This window comes from Falco naumanni, chromosome 3 (assembly GCF_017639655.2).
Source record: "Falco naumanni isolate bFalNau1 chromosome 3, bFalNau1.pat, whole genome shotgun sequence".
Classification (NCBI taxonomy): domain Eukaryota; kingdom Metazoa; phylum Chordata; class Aves; order Falconiformes; family Falconidae; genus Falco; species Falco naumanni.
The window spans coordinates 120,908,892-120,927,955 of NC_054056.1; the positions used below are offsets into that span (position 1 = coordinate 120,908,892).

A 19,064-nucleotide genomic window follows, 5' to 3' on the forward strand; every position below is an offset into this window, starting at 1 on the left:
CTGTTACATTAAATAATAGCATTGTTTCTCTGATAATCACAAGAGTGGTGTGGATACGGTGCTTATAGCAAACTTCAGGCAGCTGGGTTTATGCTCAGGTCTATACGTAGCAAGCTGTAAGGCTAACACGTGTGGCTGTCGCTTTTATTGGGGAAGGCTACTATAATCACAGGGCTCCGCATGTGATAGGTCTCTGTGGTGATTATAGGCTACTTAATACCACTTTCTTTGTGGAATGGTAGTTACGTGCTGAATTGAAGTCCTTTTCCTAGAAAACAGAAGCATTTTATCTTGGCAACTTGCACTTTTGCAAACATCTGCAGTCATAGTTGTTAACTTGTTGATTTTAGGTACCGTTGCACTGCTTGCTTTTTTTATTATTATTTTATTCGTCTGCTGCCTTTTAATGAGGTTAAAAACTATTCAGCTATTCCCTCAGCACCTGGTTAGAGCTGGCAGCTTAAGTGCTTCTGTAGTTGGCTGTGGGCTGGGGTAGGTGGCAGCCGGGTGTGAGCCGTTAGTGAAGAGCCCTCACCATGGTGGGCCACGGGGTGGGAGAGCATGGGCTGGGGGCTGACCCTGGCATGGGGCAGGACCTGTGCTCGGTCTGTGGTGGCAGGGGTTCTGGTGGAGCGCTTGGACAAGCCCCTAACAGATTCCTCCTGTTCTTTGCCAGGAGCAAGATGTGGAGACTGTGCATGGCTCGGTCCATGTCACCATGTGTGGGACTCCCAGGGGGAACCGGCCAGCTATCCTCACCTACCATGATATTGGGCTGAATCGTGAGTAGATTGATTTAATAGCCTGTTTCCTTAACACTACTGCTGTAACCAAAGGTGTGGAGGCACCGATGGTTAGGAAACCTTTTCCAGGTTCTTGCTTGTGACGTGGATTGCAACCTGTTAGATGGTACCTAATTCCTTTCTTATAGCGAGTTTAACGCTCAGATTTTTGTTATCCTTGCAAAGTTATTACACGCAATATTTCACTTCAGCAGAAGATCCCTGGTAGCTCATAGTGACTGCGTATAAATGCTGTAAAAACATCTGGGGGAGGGCTGAGGGTGTATTGCCAGCAGGACTGAGAACAGCATAGCTGGTGCTTTGTCTTGGGTTCTTGTCTGATAACCAGTCTTATGCTGCCGTGGGTTTGTAAGAATTACATGGCAAATCAGGATGATGAAGTGAGTGCTGGCATTGTGTCCTTAGCCAGTGTTAAGAACTTTAAGTGCCTTTTTATCTTATCTGTCATACCCAAGAATATAATGACCTAATATGCAGATCTGTGCTGATGTGTTCTTTCATCAGTACTCTTTGCTTCACATAATTTACTGTTTCTTAATCAGTTATCAATATTTACATTTAAAAACACCTGCAGATCCTTAAAGTCTGGCTATTGCAGGGTGGTCAATATTACTCATAAGAAAACAATTCTGTTTTATTGCCTGTTTTTTGTGAAACTGCATTACTTCATTTTGGATTTTCAGTGGATCGGGGCAGAGCTTCATCTGGATCCCATCTTTGAATAAGACTCCTCTTTTTAGAGTTACAAAGTCTATCTTTATGGTGAATAAACTTTCCCTTCGAAAGGGGAGGAACCTGCTCCCAAACTTGCATATTCTCCTAAAGCTGGTTTTAGCTAAAAAGATTTTGCTGGTATGTTGAAGTGTGAGGACATTTAGAAACACACAGGGAATACTGAACTGTTTTCTAGGCATCTCAGAGATGGTGCTACAGAATTCATGCTTTGCACTGCAGGAGGAAAATACGCTAACCCTCTTGCCACAAAAATAATGCTTAGAAATCAAATTACCTCAAAGTTGGGAGCTTACAGCAGTGAGTATCCCAGAAGGACGCTTTTGTCTTGAGCTGCCTGCAGCAGCCAATCATGTAATGTTTATCTTGTAATATTTGGGCAACAGTACAAGTCACGATCTCAGCCTTGGATACTCCTTTCCTCCATCTGTTTTGACACAATCCAAAGAAAAATGACTGGACAAGTAAATGGATGATTTAATCTAAGCTAAAACCTGGGATGAGTACTCTTTGACTGCATTTTGTTAGTATTTTCACTTTGCATAAAGAATAATTCTTTGAGATTTTAGTGTTCCAAGCAAAAAATTCTGGCAGGTACCAGATTACCGTGGGTGAACCTTAGCTGGCCATGAGGAAGGAGCTGTTGAGGGGTGCTGCTTCAAGGTGTAAAAGCAAGTTGGCACAGGGTGCTTTGTAGCAGGGCTTGGCTGGTCTTTCCTCCCTAGAAACAAAAGGACTGCCACTTTTCCCAGGCTCTAATGTAGCTCGCCTGACTGAACTGAATTTTCATTAACCTGCAGGACAGGTTGAATGATTTTATTGCAGCTGCAACTTAGTATTTCCCCTCTGCACAATTGTTCTGTATTTTCTTTTCCTTCTCAAGATAAAACTTGCTTCAATCCTCTCTTCAACTTTGAGGATATGCAGGAAATCACCCAGCACTTTGCAGTCTGCCATGTGGATGCACCTGGTCAGCAGGATGGAGCACCATCTTTCCAGGCCGGGTGAGTTGTCAGGGAAATGGCCCTCGCTTTCAAAGCTATCCTCTTTCCGGAAAGAGAATCTTGTTCTGCACTTTACATAAAAAGCCCTTGAAGCAAACACAGTAGTTGGCTTTTGAACCAAAATCCTGAAACGGTATTTAAGGTACTAGAGCTCTGGGAGCTCTGTTGCGTCGTGCCAGTTTGCAGTAGACTTTGGGGCTGTAATTTTGTGTTTTATCTCAGATAACTTGATAACTTGTAAAGCAGTTCCTTGACAGCTGTCTACGTCTATCAATTTAAATATTGAGTTAACCTTGTTTCATAATGACATCCTGAATACTAATACAAAATTGAATCATTACTGTAAACAAGATGGCCATTACATAGTGGCTAATGCCTTTCCTAAATCCATGGAATTTTACGGCAATGGCAGCATGGTAGATGTTGATAAATAGACTTGATGTCCAACTTGGATCTTCCAGGTAGGTTAGCAGTGATGTACCCTCACAGAATGTCATAGGTAGCTGTGTACTCTTGACTGCATGTCATGTAGGATGCTGTAACTCTTGGAAACCTTGTGTACCATGAGCACTGTCTTTGCCAAAATGCCTGTCCCATTTAGGTCAAATGAGAGGTGTGCCTTAAGATGTCCCTTGGTAGGAATCATCTTGGTTGAGGAAGGGAGCAGGCAACATGCCCAGGGGAGGATACAAGGCAAGGAATAGTTGTTCTTTAAGAACTAAGTACTAAGGAGCTTATATGTACCCTTATTGCATGAGCCAGTCTTTTTCCCTTCTTAATTTTTAAGCTGGTCTGATGCTGAGGAGGTCACAATGGGCCAGGTTCTCAGCTAGTGTTAACCGCAATGGCCCGGTCGTCTACCAGAGCAGCCTACGAAGCTATTTCAGTCATCCCACTTTGTATTTGTTGGAATCACGAGCCTTTAAGTGTCTTAACCCTCATGTCCTGAACAAGCCTTAACACTGGGGAGTTGTCAGCTGCCTAGGGATCATCATGATATCTCTAGTAAAGGCTGCTGCTTAACAACGTTGCAATGACAGTACAAGAAGCTGTGTTATCTCTCCCAGCCATCCAGCTGGGAGACCAGCATGCTCCAGTCAAGTCACAGCTCTTGAGGCGACACTAGCCTTTGTCATGACAAGGTTTAGTCTCCCAATGAGAAAATCGAAGAAAATAAAGGAATTTTGCACTGTTTCGGGCGTTTTTATTTTGGAGAGCCAACTAGAGAATCATTAGGTGTAATCCTGACTGGAAACAAAGATTTGGATACATCCTAGGCAGACGTTCTCCAACTACTTCAGATGGAATTTTTTCCATGCACTGCTTAGCTGAGATTTTGCTCAGAATTTTGTTTCTGCTCTGCTGATGGCCAGGAGCATTAACTGACAGCTGCTTTTATTGAACTTCCTCAGCAGCTTCATAGCTCTTCCTATGCCTTCATTTTCTCCATCAATATTAATAGAAAGCTGTCTTCATTTATCTTTTGTCAAGTGTGTGTACGTGAAAACATGCATGCAAATTATTTGCTAGAGATCTGAATCTCATTGCTGTAGTCTGTGATTCTGCAACACAGGGAGACTTTTTTGTGGTGGACCAGAAGTACAAATGTGGTTGGAAACTCAACCCTCAAGTTCAAAGTTTTTCATAGATTAAGCGCTAACTTTTCTTGGAAGAGATTCATTGCGGTCTGTTTTGCTCTCAGCTGGACCAAACATCTGCCATCCTGTAACTCGCATAAAGTGCCATATAGATTATGTTCATATTTCTGCTAAACAACTTGTGCTTGCTCCTGATTTAACCTCAGGCCATACTGTCAGTGATCTCATAATGAGCACATTTGGTATTAAATCTACAGTGACTGTTATCTCTGAACTATCACAGCCTACTCTACTGGAAGTGCTGTAATAACTCCACGACCTCATATTTTTTGTAGGTACGTGTACCCCTCCATGGATCAGCTGGCCGAAATGCTTCCTGGAATCCTGAAGCAGTTTGGGTGAGTGCAAAATTATTTACTTATTTTCCTGATTCTTCTCTATGCGTGGCACACTGGAAGAGCAGGACAGAGCAGGTGATCTTGCTGCCCCTGAAGCTTCAGCCTGGCTATCTGGCATTTTGCTTAGTAGAATTACAGTTGCGGTGGTCCTTTGGTTCCTCAGTTGGAGATGGATTGCTTTTGCCTTTGTTTCTGAAAGAGCTTATTTTTTGGCTTCTTTTGAAATGTCTGTTTATTTTTAAACAGGAAGCAACTTCGAGTGAAATCCCACGTGCCTAATTTAGGGGCTTCCTCCAGTGTTTTCGGTGTTGCCCTTACAGGGGCAGGGCACAGACAATCTGTTCTTCCCACTGTAACAACCCACGCTTTCCTGTGGGGTTGGCAGAACCCCCTCCCCTCCCCCATGATCCCGCATGAAGAGGCTTACTGTTCCACTCCTGTGGCTTGAGTGTCTTAGGGGGTCACTCCAACCTCCTGAAGAGCCGCCTCTACTACAGAGCGCGGATGCCAGGTTGCCAGCGTCGAAGGACCTTGTGGCAGTGTTCCTCTGTTGTCCACCTGCCACGAGCTTGTGTGTCCTCCCTTAAAGCTTAGCTTTAGCAGGAGATGTACCTTCCCTGCAGGGTGGTGCTCCCGGTACACCATGGAAAGCACAGGCAGGCACCTCCCAGGGGGTTTCAGACCAAGCAGAGAGAACCTGGTGTTCAGGGTTAGGCAGCCTTGGAGAACAGACAGGCTAAACTGCTGGTGGGGCTTTTAATCTCAGACCAGCACCCCAGTTTAGACATTGTTTAGTTGTTCTAACCAGCAGTTACAGTACCTTGGATCAGTTTAACCCCACTAACTTCTGGAGAGATGTGTTTTTTGAAGTGCCTAATGTGAGGCACAGGGTTGCCAGTTCTGCTCTTGCACTGAAAAAAGTGCTAAGATCATGTTGTCTCCTTGAAAATCAAATTGTTGTGTGCTTACAAAGCCTTGTTTGAATATTGCTAATGAGAATGAAAATGATCCTTAGGTATTTTCCCAAAAGCATTGTATAACCTGTTTTTCTGAGTGGTTTTATCTAGTCTTCCCTTCCATGTATTTTCTAAGACCTTGAAGGCGATGCTTTAAAACCAGTTTCAGTTAAAGCAAATATTTGTTTTGTCTCTGCCCTGTTTGGTTATGAAGTTTAAACTTAATCGCCCCAGTGGCTGGATACCATGAGATGTTTCCCTGCCAGCCCCCTGTCAGAGAGAAATCAGCATCCCAGTTGGATAGCTGTACTGGGGAGGGCAGGGGGAGCCTGGGGAAGGGGGGAGCTTTGTATTTAGCCTTCAGATTTCAGGGCTGTATCTTTGAAGTTTTTCTGGCAGAGGCTAACCGTTTCCTTCCAGGATCAGAACAATGCTGTGGTTGCTCAGTATATTTATTTAAAGAGAAGTGAGAGTTGCTGCTGCCCTGCAATGCATGAGGACCAGTGTCCTGCCAGTCTGCCAAAACCAAACCAGCTGCTGCATCAGGCTCCTTTACTGGGGCCAGTGACATTGCTGAGGGCCCGGGGCTTGCCCAAGCTGCAACCCACCCTTCTGCAGATACACACTGGCATGTGAAAGGGGAAGGCTGCTGATGTGGGTTTGGTTGTTGGCAGCGCTCTCACCCACTCGCCTCTTCCGTTGTGTTGCTGCGCAGGCTGAAGACCGTTATAGGAATGGGAACTGGAGCCGGTGCCTACATCTTAACCAGATTTGCTGTAAGTTTTGTGGAGCTTCCCTAAAGCCGTGAACCCGATTTCCCTGATGTCTTGTCTGCCCCGTAGCATGCACAGAAATTTCCTGCGCTGCCGTGCCCATTTAAGTAAGCAGTTAGGCTTCTAAGTGAAATACCACAATCTGCGGGATAGCTGATCCAGGAGACCTAGATTTTCCATTTTAAGGCCTGGGCTCTACCCAGTCAATTTGCAGAAGGTTTTTTTAACGGGAGTTCTCTATTTAAACTGAGGGTGGAGAAAAAGTTAAATCTTAATGTTCTCCAGCTGCTCAGTTGAATTGCTTTAATGAAATTTTTTTCCCATACATATACTTGTTTTGTGCAAGATAAAACTAGACCTACCGCCTTCCTCCCCAGGAGATAATTTGCTAATTTAATTTTTCAGCTGATTGTCAAGTTGCAAAGGAAATGTGATGAATCTTAAATCTTCTCTTTTGCAGTTAAACCATGCGGAGATGGTGGAGGGATTAGTTCTCATTAACGTAAACCCTTGTGCTGAAGGTTGGATGGACTGGGCAGCAACTAAGGTAAACATTTTTAAGTTAAAAGAATGAATCACATTGCAAGCCTGTCAAGCATGAGAAGCTGGGCAAGCTCGTGTGTCAGGCATGGCTGCAGACACAAAATATCCCAGGCTGATTCCTATGGGGTTTATTCTTCCATTCGCAAACACACCTCCTGCAGGGCTGGTGATAAAAATAAGTACTTTGAGGAAACAGATACCCGTGGTATAATGGAGCTACTGGATACTGGCAGTTCTTAAGAGCTAGTAAAGGCTGAGGAAAACCTAGTTTAACCTGGGTGCAGAGCAGCATTGGAAACAACTCCCTTTCAAGTAAACTTCAGGCGTAGTTTAACATTCAGTTCTTTCTTGACCATGGTTTTGTTTACCAGCACAGTCCAAAAGGTGAACAAAAGCACAGAAAAAAATGTTCAGAGCAACACTTTCCAGGTTTCAATCATCTGAGTCTTCGATGCCAACAAGACTCAGGAAAGGGCATTAGCTGTGGTGACTGTGGACAGATTGTCCCTACAACCAGATTTTAAAGTGATAATGTTCACATATAAAGAAGTTTCTGTTAGCTGTATTTTTCTGTAGTTAGAAGAAAGATTGCGGTGTGGGAAAACAGGCACTGAGAACTGGTCTCAAAAATCTTCCTGGAATATATATTATATATATATAGTATATATAAATAAGTGTAAATGTTGCATTACATGTCACTCAGATTTAACCTGTTAAGATACTTGTCAGGCTAAACTGATGAAAGGCACTTTGTATCATTCAGGGCCATGTTTAAGTGAATCGTAAACACTGAGTACAAAAATTAGCATGTCATCTTTTAACTACCCACATAGTCAACCTATTGTGAGTGTCTAGGGTGATACTAAATGTAATGATAACCTTGTAATACTAGGAGAAACTTTCTAAGGTGGGATGTAACATTCTTTTAAGGCTTATTTACTTTTTTAAAAAAAATAATTTTGCATAGCAGTTTATTTTGCTAAGTTTGATATGGAAGTATATTTAGTAACTACTCTACATCGAGATGTACCAGCTGACCCATTTTGATTATCTCACCCAGTGTCTCACTGTAATTAAATTCTTCCATATCTGTGCCTCTGTCTTCCACCTGTCAAGTATTGCTGACCTTGAGAGTACAGCAGGTGCCCTGTATCCTTCTGTCCATCCAAAACAAGTGCACATACCCTGGGACGTGAGCTTTAGGTACCAGCTCCAGCATATTGTCGGTGTGGGTTGTTAGGGAGCAAGTTGAGCAGTGAGGTTAGGTAACACCAGTCTGGCTGGGTTGCTTGGTGTTCTTGCAGGGAGTGATTCTGTCATATACCTGTGCCACTGGTAGCGTGTTCCCTATATAACTGCATTAATAAAGACATCTTGTGAGAATGACTTAAACAAAACCAACACCTAATAGTGTTTCAGTTGAGCTGACGGGAAAAAACCAATCAATCCAGGATACTGTGCATATGAGGACAGCAGAGAAACATCCGTGGGTCTACTTATGGGTAATTGAAAGGTTTCAATTGTTCAAGGGTTGTTTTAATATACCAGCTACTTAAATAATCTTGCTGTTCAGATTTCAGGTTGGACAAATGCTTTACCAGACATGGTCATTTCACATCTTTTTGGAAAGGTAGGTATGTTGAAGAGATTAGTCTGATGCGTTCAGTCATCTGTATTTACCTCCTGGGGCTGGGAAGAGGGGGAAGCCTTCACCTAAACAATAAAGTATAAAGTTAAACTGAGATAGGATTCACGCTTGTGTGCCTGGTATTTTGGAGGTGGTATGCTGCCATGGGGCTTGCTGTGTCCTGACGACTCAAGTGCATCTCAGTCATGACAGCTCCAGTAAGGGCAGCTACCTGTTCGAACAGCCAACACCGAAACATGAGTATAAGCATCGTAGGTGCCCCTGTTCTGAGCAGAATTACCCCACAGATACATATTTGGTTTTTTTAATACCATAATATACTTGTAACTGAGAAAGCTGGTTTTTAGTACTAATGGTGCTCTTCAGCGCAAGCCTACTTTAATAGAAAGCGCTATACTGTTTTCTGAGGCTACTTTGCTGTACTTGAAACTGTTAATAAATGCAATGGAAAACTTCATTCTAGCGGAACAAGGAACTAGTCTATAAAGAGTTTAGAACCAAACTTTGAAAATGTTAGTGATTGAAGTCCTTGAAGCTTAGTTATTTACTATTGTGAAACTGAGCTCCACATCACATGTGTTTGTAAGCTTTCAACATTTGCTTTAGCCTGGAAACATTTATTGAGCTTCTTACCCTGAGCCTTTTTTTTTGTTTTTAAAACCTCACACTTGCATGACTGTAACCACCAGCACCACAACGACGTGCTTTGCAATTGTAAGATCCTGTCATTACAACATACTGAAGTTTTAAAGTGAAAAACATGGTACTGCAGTCAGAGGCTAGTATTGATCCTGGGTGATGCCACTGGGTGCTAGAAGTTGTCCCTTCCTTAAAGGTGCACTCCTGTTGTGTAGATATGAGTCTGATAGACGACTGCTGTGTCCTGTCTTCAGATCCTTTCAGAAATAGCCCCTATTCTGAATGATTCTGTCTCCACTGTAGGAAGAGATTCACAGCAACCATGACCTGATCCATACTTATCGTCAGCATATTATTAATGATATGAATCAAACCAACCTTCATCTCTTTGTCAACTCTTACAACAGGTAAATACATTTACCTGATTTCTAACTGGAAACTGTTTTAAGAGACTGTCAAGCTCTTAGAGATGGCGTTACTTGTGTGGTGGAATTCTTTGCATTCCCCCCCAATATAAAGTTCTCCTTGACTATGCATGTAGGGATCTCAGGTGGTTTGCTTATGGGAGAAGGACTTTGTGCATTTGTGGGGAGAAAGATGGTACAGTGGGACTGAACTAGGGCATTGATACTTCAGGCTAAGAGCAGTTCTTCCTCAGTTGTGGAGATGTATCAGATTAACATATGTGAATGTGCTGTCTACAGACTAGAAGGATGTGGAAGTATCTGTAAAATTTCAGTGTATCAAGAGCCTTATCCTCTACATTTTTTTTTTTTTTTTTTTGTTTAGTCGGCGAGACCTAGAAATTGAGCGCCCTGTTCCTGGAATAAATGTTGTCACCCTTCAGTAAGTATCTTATTTCCTACCAGTTCACCTGTACATGATGTGAGCTAAGAGGTGTGATCGGTAGGCGCATTGCGTATGCATGGCAGAGCTGCTGCTGAATGTGCTTACGTGCTAGAAAAGGATCTTGTAACTTCTTGTAGGAGATAAGAGGTTACTGCAAGTCAGGGACCACCATTAGGAAGACTTCCCCTCTTCAGATTTCACAATCATATCAGCTGAAGGGGAAAGTTAAGTAGTTCCTGTCACTGCGTATCTGTAGTCTTGGGCTTACAGAATAAGGATGTGAAAAGTAGATGTACTTACCTTCATCCAGAAATACTTCGTAGTTAACGGATACTACAGCTCTGGATACACTTGAGCTGTGCCTATGCAACCAAAAAATCTCAACCCAAAGCTATTAAAAAAAACCAACCAAACAAAAGACGTTCAGGGAGATGGAGCAAGTGTGAGAATGGCCATGTGCCAGATCTCCTGCTAATAGCTTTTTACTTAGGCTGCAACTTGTGCAGTGTAACACTTGTCAAGTCTGTTTCTGCTGATCTGCTGGTGCTTGCACACAGGGGACTTGGGGAATCTGCTCCTCTGCCAGTCTGGTTGAAATTTGATGGACAAGTCAAAAAGTCGGAGCTCAGAAGCCTGGGAGGGGGAGGGGATGAGACTTTGATGCTGATACTCACATTCAATTTCTTATAAAACAAGGAATAAGAGCACTAGGAAGGGCTGATGGGCTGGTGGGGGAGGACAGGGTGGGGAAAAGGACAGGTTCTCGGGCAAGCTATCAGAGCATGTCAGTCAATCTGCAGCTAATACACTGGGTTTGATGTGTATTTAAGGTGTCAGGAGTACGAACACAACCATTTTCACACACGTAACTGTCTCATTCTTCCAGTGACACAAAATGCAGGTTAGGGCAAGTCCAGGCCAGGTCAGAGAGATAATACGACTGCTTCTGTGTCCTTCCTTGCAGATGCCCTGTCCTCTTGGTGGTTGGTGACAGCTCACCGGCGGTGGATGCGGTGGTGTGTATCTCGAGGCGCGTTGCTGCCGTGCTGAGGGGCAGGCGAGCCAAGAAGCTGTGTGAGGCCGGCAGAGCTCACGCCCGCGCAGCAACCTCGCTGGCTATCGATTCAGCCCAGCTGGCTCTCCTCTTTCAGACCGCGGGAGAGCTGCCATTAATTCCTCACTGCTTGTCCCCTCTGTCTGATCACCATTATTTAATAGCTGCTGCATTAGGAACAATCGCCACAGCAGTTCCAGTGAACCACAAATACTTTCCTTTAGAGAGGAATCCGCTGCTGGTGTTTTAACTTGTTCTCTGGTGTTGGAGCTGTGCCCTGGGTCGCTGTGGAAGCGAAGAGCTTCTTTTTGACCATTATAACTCTCCCCAGATGACTGGATGACTTCAAATGTTGTGCCTCAATGGGCATGCCCAGTCTACTGGCCTGTGGCCATATGGCTGCTCACCACTTGGGATGCTACCAGATGACCCCAAATCACAAGATAAACAACACTTGTTGCCACTGGAGGCCCAGAAACAGATTTAAAAAATCTCTTTAATTCCCAACTAATGGGTTGGTGTTTACATGGGAAAGAATACAGTCAGAAATGTGAACTGACCCACTTGGGTTTAAGGATGTATATACTTATACATAGAATCTTTATACAGAAGCCCACAATACTCGATTTAGTCTGTTTTAAGTGAGAAAACAAGGTATTTAATCTGTTCTCATCCAGCAATTCATAATTAGTCATGTATAATGCCTTACACTGCTATTCTTTAATACAGGTTGAATGCAATTCAAAGCTGGACCCGACAAGGACCACACTTCTGAAGGTAATAACAAAAGCTGTTCTTTTAAAATAAACATTGCACTCATTTAAAATCAGCTGGATTAACTGAAAAAGCAGAAGCAGAGCAATGTGCTGCAGTACAGATAACACAGTGAGAATGCAGTTCTGATGTGGAAAGGCAGTTCCTTCAGGGTGAGAGTATTTTAGTGGGATAAATGAGCCTGGGGGCTTCTTGTCAAGGGAACAACAGGGAATTTCTCAGCTCCTCCATTTTAAAACACCGGGGGTGAGACCTGAAATGCTCAGTATTTCACATACCCATAATGAATTTGACTGGAGCTGGCAAAATTGATTTCGAGGTATTTCGAAAGGTTTACAAAAAGCCATCAGCAGAGTGGAATTGCAAACCAGCCCGTTCTGGTCCTGTGCTTGCCTGTCCCTCGGCAGCAGTGTCAGGTGGACAGACGGCTGTCAGCCACAGCTGTGTCATCCTGCCTTTTGTCAGGGCACAGTCCAGGGCATCTTATGATTGGAAATTACTTGTTCTGTTTTTCCAAAAAGTTGATTAAAATGCACTTCCAAACAACAAAATGACATGCAAAGGTTTTGGCTGATACATGGCATCGAGAGTATGGGTGCAGTCTTCAGCTCGTTACTGGTGAGGTGGAATGAATGCAACAGCATACAAGTAGTGAAACCAGTTTGGTCATAATCCTGCTGGGATCCTTGACTGCATCTTTCGTTATTGAACTGGCCTGTAAAAATTATAATAAACAACGATTTTCTTATTTTTAAATGCTTTTTCCTCCTTACATTGAGGAGTTAGTTACACTGCTAAACCACCACGTGGACATGGCAGACCCACCCCAAGAAAAAAAAATCTGAACGCTGTCTTTGATCCTGTGTTGGTGGCCGGCCTTTGCTCAGGCCAGGGGTAATCCTGCCGCAGGCCTGTTTTGCTGCTAAGTAATCCTAGATAGGATTTGGGGTTTCCTGTAATTTACAGCTCCACTGTTTTCTGCTTGTGGTGTTCCTTGGAACAGGACTGTTTTTGTTGGGTTGACTTTGAGGGGTGGAGTGGCAGGAAAAATGAAGTGCTCCAAAAATACCGCGTGCACTCAAGATAGCTTTTCTAATTTGGCTTTCCCTGCTTCCCTTGGCAAGTCAGGCTGATGCTTGCCATCCGCAATCTCAGCAAACCACTTTTCCCTCTCACCTCTGAGGTTTAGGTGTTTGTTCTCTCTCCCCCGTTTGTTACTCAGGTCAATACAAAGTCACGTTACTGTAATTCAGAGTCAAACGTGTAACCGGGACTAATAGGCTAGTTTCTAAGAAACGGTAATCACAGCCTAGCAAAAAACATTTATTTGTAGTTCCAGACGATGCTTCGCCTGAGGGTCAAGACACTTTGGGGTTTTCTGGGGTGCAGTCATATCTTTTATAAACATTGGACTGCTTGCTTTGATGCATTCATCTACACGTATGCTAGTCGCGCAACAAAAGAAATGTTTTTCTGCCAGATAGCTAAAAAGGTCATTATAATATGTCCTGAGCATAAATTAGTTCCTCTGGCATTATGCTAACAGGCTGTTCTCATCCCTGTTTCAGATGGCTGACTGTGGTGGGCTTCCTCAAGTTTCCCAGGTAGGATCTGGCTGACGGAAACTCTCCTAATCCTGTTCTGCCGCGTGTCAGACTGCAACAAATGGGTGTTTTTCTGTAGGGTACTTGCTGTTCCCAAATGTCAGCCAAAAGGATGGTTATGATTTCATGAGTAATGATGTCAGTCGGTCATCTGAGCTTTCTTTTTTCTTTAAAGAGCAATGAAGCGCAAAATTAAGGTTGGGAGGGGATATTATTTCCACTAATTAAGTCTTAACCGAGTAAAGGTCTGAGGTAGGAATGCAGAGGTATTATTTTATGCCTATCTGCTAAGCTAACATGGATAAAGGCTTGAGGCACTACTGTTTTAAAAACATATTCTTAATTGGGCTATTTATAGTATAGATCAGGAAAGTGGGAGGCAGGAAATAACAGTGCTATGTTCTTGCATACACTGACTCGACTCCACTGAGAATGAACTGGAATTTCTGAAATATATTTAAGCATAAATTCCATGGCTGCTAATAAAACCAGGCTGGGAAAGTTAAAATTGACCTGTGCTGTAGTGTTGCCTCACTAAAAGAGCTGACCTGTAAATCGGCTTCAGAATGTGACCTAACATCTAAATGGATTTCTAAGCAACGGAATGTGGTGTTTGAAAACCGAAGGAAGAAGCTGAATTTGTTATTACCTTCAGCTGAGGAGTCCCTGTACAGGCAGCGTGTGCTCCAACAGCGGGAAGGGTGAAAAGGCTTTTTTTACAACCACACAGGACTATGTGTGCATTGCTTCTGTTATACAGAGTCCATTCTTTGCACTGATTCTGATAGAATTATTCAAAAAAATATAGGCAATACTGGCATGCCCAGTAATTGGGGTTGTGAGGGTTATTTGGCCCCTGCGTCAGCGGCAGGGAGTGTCTCATTGCAAGGATGTCAGTCACAGGCAGTTACGCTTGCGTATTCCTGCTAGGCATTTTCACCCTCTAAACATAACTCAGCTCCGACTAGCTGAATCTGTCCTCTGCTGATTGGGAAATGCTCAGTTACTGACCCTGTATGAACTGCTCGTGTATTTTGTAAGGCCAGTTGTTTTACTTTGGCTCACCTGCCTCGGTAACTGCGCAAGCAAAGTTTGGGCCAGGCTTAGACCACATGTAGTCGCTTCTCTGGAAATCTCATTCTCAAACACTTGTGTCCATTTGGTAAAATAATGGGGCAGGGGAGCAGACTAGGGAGGAGAATGGTGGAATTCTCTCATGTAAATGAAATTTTCAGATGTTCCGTAGAATCCAGAGAATATTTAAGATACCCCTGTTGAGATAGGGCATCCGTGGCATCTATGATAGTGTAATGTAATTAACTTCCTGAGCCCTGTGTACAATAATACTCTTTCTTTTGCAGCCTGCCAAGCTTGCAGAAGCTTTCAAATACTTTGTTCAGGGAATGGGATACAGTAAGTATTGGGTTTATGGAATCGTTCACCTTGCTACCGAAGTTTGTTGGGTGTCTAAGCACCCGGAGCATCCCCTGGTCCCAGTCACGTGATCCTTTCCCTGTTGTATATGCATTTGCAAGGGAAAATAAAACACCTGGGGCGTATGGGCAAAGGGGTTTCTGTTCAAATCACATTATTGAATAGTAGAGGGCTTTGTAGGCAGCCTACACGCACAGATGCCTGCTTTACTTGATATTTTTAAGGTCGATATTGATAATAGTATCCCCTTGTTGCATCCCAGGATATGAGTCATATACTGCACACATTTAAAACCTTTTTAGTTCATAGACTTTGATTTGTTTATTCCTCATGTATGTGCTTCTGACAACTGCTGTTGTGTAGATGCATTGCTAGCCTGGGCTGCCAGCAAGGGTGAAACATCTGAAGGAGGTCTGAGTGTTTAGTTTTCCTCTGGGTTGTTGCAGCCACAGCAGCGTGCCATAAAGCTCTGTCTTGAATCCCTTGGCCCTGGCCACCAATTTTGCCTTAGTAGTTTGGGCTCCTTAACTGTATGTCTGGAGCAGTGGTGGTACTTCTGCACATGGAGATACCACGAAAAGTATATATTCCACCTTGAAGGCTTCTCCAAGGGTGGTTAAGGCTGGAGAGGAAGGCAAGGGCTTCCTTCCAAGACCATGAAGCAAGTCATTAATGAAAGCCACTTCTTCCAGTCCCCTCTGCTAGCATGACCAGGCTGATGAGGTCCCGCACTGCTTCTGGCTCCAGCGTAACCTCTTTGGAAGGACAAAGGAGCCGGTCTCACACTGGGGAAGGCACGAGGAGCCGGTCTCACACTGGGGAAGGCACGAGGAGCCGGTCTCACACCGGGGATGGTGCCAGGAACCGCTCCCACACAGACACACGCATCGAGCTGACGCCGAACTCGGCAAGCAACACTGAACAATCAAGCCCCAAGTCCATGGAAGTGTCCTGTTAGGTGGCTGTGGGAGGTTTAAAACTGGTCACAGTGTGAAAAAGTAATGGAATGCCCCCTGTGTATCACAAAAACATAACTGGTATTAATCTCAAGCTATTCTGTAGGATGAACTCTGTTCAGCAGGGTCTGACAGGGACCAAAGAAAAGCATCTCATTTGCTCTATCGTTATTCTTGTAACTCAGACAGTTGCTGCTATTGTGCCCTCCTTCAATGGATGCCAAATTCTAAAGGATACTTGCCAAAAGCTCATGTGGTTGTAAACACTTCAGAGTCAAACCAGACTTGCTTAATATCCTCCTTTAAAATCAAAGCTGTTACGTGCCCCTTTATCTCTTACTCTCTTGAAGTAAACTGACACAATTTGAGATGAGTTTCAAAGAGGGGGAGAAAATAAATCACTATTATGGATGGCTTTTAAAAAAGGAAACAAATGTGTTATGGCCTCATGTTGAAGCTGGAGTTGAATTCATTGTATATAGCTTGACTTCAAATGATAGAGAAGTTAATGTATTGTGCATTTATAGGCCTTCTAATTCATTAGTATTCAAGCCTGTTTTCCTATGTACAGTAATATACTACTAAAATAGGCGATTTTAATGTGACTTTGAGACGAACTAAATCTTTAAGCTTTTTTTATTTCACTTTTTTGAGATTTAGTTGCTGTCTTCCTTTCCTCCCCCCCCCCCCCCCCCCCCCCCCCCCCCCCCCCAAAACCTAAAACCCACTTACCCTAATGAGGACAGGATTTAAATTTAATAAGCGAGGTAGCGTTTCTTGCTGGGTATCTTGGGCCAGAGGGTTTACCATACTGCAGAAGTTGGTGTAGTTGTAACAAGTAGGGTAGCCGTACATGCCAGCAAAGCAGAAACAGCTTGATTTTCCCTTCAGACAGCTTCTTCTCTTTGCACCTCAAGTTTTTGTGTCCAGCACAATTGTGATAAATTTGGAATTCTGTAAGCAAAGCCAGATCCAGCTGTTCTTTGTCAGGAGAGATGAATAACTGTGGGATGGCATGTAATTAGATACTGTACATTCAACTGCCACTAATTACTAGATTTGAAACTCTGATGAGATCTCACTGGTGCTGATAAGTGTATTCCACAATAGTGGAGCAGCAGCACTGTATCTGTGAAATACAGTGTTTAATGACTGCATAAATGTAACAATCTGCTGGTTCTGCATCTTTATGTAGGCTCCTGATACCTTGGGCTACTTTCTTTGATGCTAGTGGCTTGATACCTTTCTGCCAGTCAGATTTTCACAGTTAGATGTTTGTAGGTAGTGGGACAGGATTTCCTGAGCTCCAGTATGTACCTGCTGCATTGCAGCCCTCACACAAACAAGAAAACTCAAATGCTGAGCAGTTAAAATAGCAAATGTTAATACTTTGGGATTGCTTGTTCGGAAGAACACCATTTAGGTTACTTTATATTGACTAACTTCAGCTCTTGTGTAGAATATCCATAACAGCTTGTGGGAAGAACAGACAATTTCCAGAAAGAATAAAGCTATTGTGTAAAGTCTATCAAGAAAAGTTTCTTAATGAAGTATTTGTATTTATTTCAAAACAAATAAATTTGTAACTTTGCAGTGTCTGGTGTCTTAATGTTTTGCCAGGAGTACAATAATCTTTCTTAGTCAGAGCATATTCCTGTCACCCCTTTCTATCAACGAAATCCTTTTTTGTTCATATTTCTGCCATTCCCTACTTCTGTGATCAGAGTTTTCTCCCCACTAGAACCTTCCATTAGACCATGTTGCTTGAAGTCCCATCTCATTTACACTAAGAAAACATACTTCAGTATTAAGTGTTCAAAGTACTACAGGATAATTTTGCTCAAACAATATATTTAAAAATGGGTTCTTGTCACAGAGTGCTATTTATTTGCTGTTTTGAGTTTTCTTTGTCTCTGTAGATACAGTATGTCTGGTGCATAGATCTGCAGTCTGTAGCCGACTGCCTTGCTGGAGTTGGGGCCGTGCTTGTTGTATCCTTTCATTCCCAGTCTGGTCTGTAGATCCATTGATGTGGGATATGTTCCTCACCAGTTGCTTTAGGTCTCTTGACTGAGATTGCAGGTGCCACTGAGTTTCTAAAAGGTGTTCTTTTTGGATCTCTTGCAAGACTCTAACTTCAGAAGAGAAAAGATGAACCTTTCACAAATAAGTTTTAAAAGGACTCCACAAATACAAGAAGGAGAAGAATTTAAAGGTGCAGGAAAGAGTTAGAAAAATGTTTTATTTCTGTACTTAAAGCAGAAACAGTTGTCCTTTCTGACCTTAAGCTTCTATTTATCTCAGTGCTTCCTGTTAAAAGATTAGGGCTTTTTGTAAGTTGAGCAGTATGTGCCCTTCACGAGGAAGCATCCCTCAGTAGTTTTGGAGGCTCCTGTCCACATGTTGTGAGGGGCTGGGAGCAGTGATACTCTTCAGGGTAGGGGATGGTTACGAGATAACGGATCCCAGTCACCAAAACGGCTCTGTGGTGCTTTCTGTGTTGGGACCTCAGGGAGGATGTGGTGCTCTTACCTAGTGATTTGTTTAACATACTGGGTTTTTCAGGGACGGGTGGGTATGTGGCTTTACTGGCACTATTTTGGGCTGCTCCTTCCTCCTGTATCTCAAAAAATCCTGTAATAGGGAGAGGTAAAAGCAAATATTTGGTATGTCTGAGCCAAGGCTGTGCTAGATGTGATGATTCAGCAGTCATGATTGGGCTGATAGCAGCGAAGGGCTTGATTTGGTTAACCACAGCCTGTGCCAGTGCCAGGGAAAATGGGAGGAGCCTGTGCCAACTCTTACAAAAGAAGGGCAAGTTGTGTTCTTTGCTGAGCTTTTCTGGGAATGGCTAATCATTCCTTCAAGAAGGACACCATGGTGTGCCTGTCAGGCCTTGGCAGTTTATTCTTGTTTAACAGGAAGGAATGCATCCAAGCCTTCTTGCAGCACAAAGGGATCTGCGAGCACTTCTGAGCAGCGAGGAATTGCCAGGGCCACTGTAAATGTCAGCTTTGCAACAAAAATATTCACCTGGCGAGGAACAGTGTGTACCTGAACAAAAAAGCTGGAGGACAGTGTAGATGAATGGTGGCTTACCTTTTACAAGGAGTTATGGCTCTTTCCCTGCGGTACTGGTCTCCTGGCATCTTTAATATGCTGTGACTGAAGAGATATAAGTGGCTTGCAGATTTTTTAGAAATTTTTATAAAACCCCTTCTTAGAGCTTGCAAATGCTGAGGTCTGCATTATTGTTGGATTCAGAATTAACCCAGATACTGTAGCATCATTAAGCCAGA

The 19,064-nt window shown here is 43.3% G+C and overlaps 1 protein-coding gene across 3 annotated transcripts in view; it reads left to right on the forward strand.

Moving 5' to 3' along the window:
* The window catches only part of NDRG1 (N-myc downstream regulated 1), a 74,416-nt gene extending 57,060 nt beyond the window's left edge, over nucleotides 1-17,356 (forward strand). For all 3 annotated transcript variants that reach the window (XM_040588752.1, XM_040588753.1, XM_040588754.1), the window contains 13 exons: nucleotides 677-782; nucleotides 2,419-2,539; nucleotides 4,473-4,535; nucleotides 6,207-6,267; nucleotides 6,725-6,811; nucleotides 8,381-8,437; nucleotides 9,398-9,501; nucleotides 9,884-9,940; nucleotides 10,908-10,959; nucleotides 11,727-11,774; nucleotides 13,340-13,375; nucleotides 14,737-14,788; nucleotides 15,502-17,356. In XM_040588752.1, coding sequence (XP_040444686.1) covers nucleotides 677-782; nucleotides 2,419-2,539; nucleotides 4,473-4,535; nucleotides 6,207-6,267; nucleotides 6,725-6,811; nucleotides 8,381-8,437; nucleotides 9,398-9,501; nucleotides 9,884-9,940; nucleotides 10,908-10,959; nucleotides 11,727-11,774; nucleotides 13,340-13,375; nucleotides 14,737-14,788; nucleotides 15,502-15,767 — 1,110 coding nt within the window. In that variant the 3' untranslated portion in view covers nucleotides 15,768-17,356. The remainder of the gene's footprint in view (nucleotides 1-676; nucleotides 783-2,418; nucleotides 2,540-4,472; nucleotides 4,536-6,206; nucleotides 6,268-6,724; nucleotides 6,812-8,380; nucleotides 8,438-9,397; nucleotides 9,502-9,883; nucleotides 9,941-10,907; nucleotides 10,960-11,726; nucleotides 11,775-13,339; nucleotides 13,376-14,736; nucleotides 14,789-15,501) is intronic.
* The last annotated feature ends 1,708 nt before the right edge of the window (nucleotides 17,357-19,064 follow it).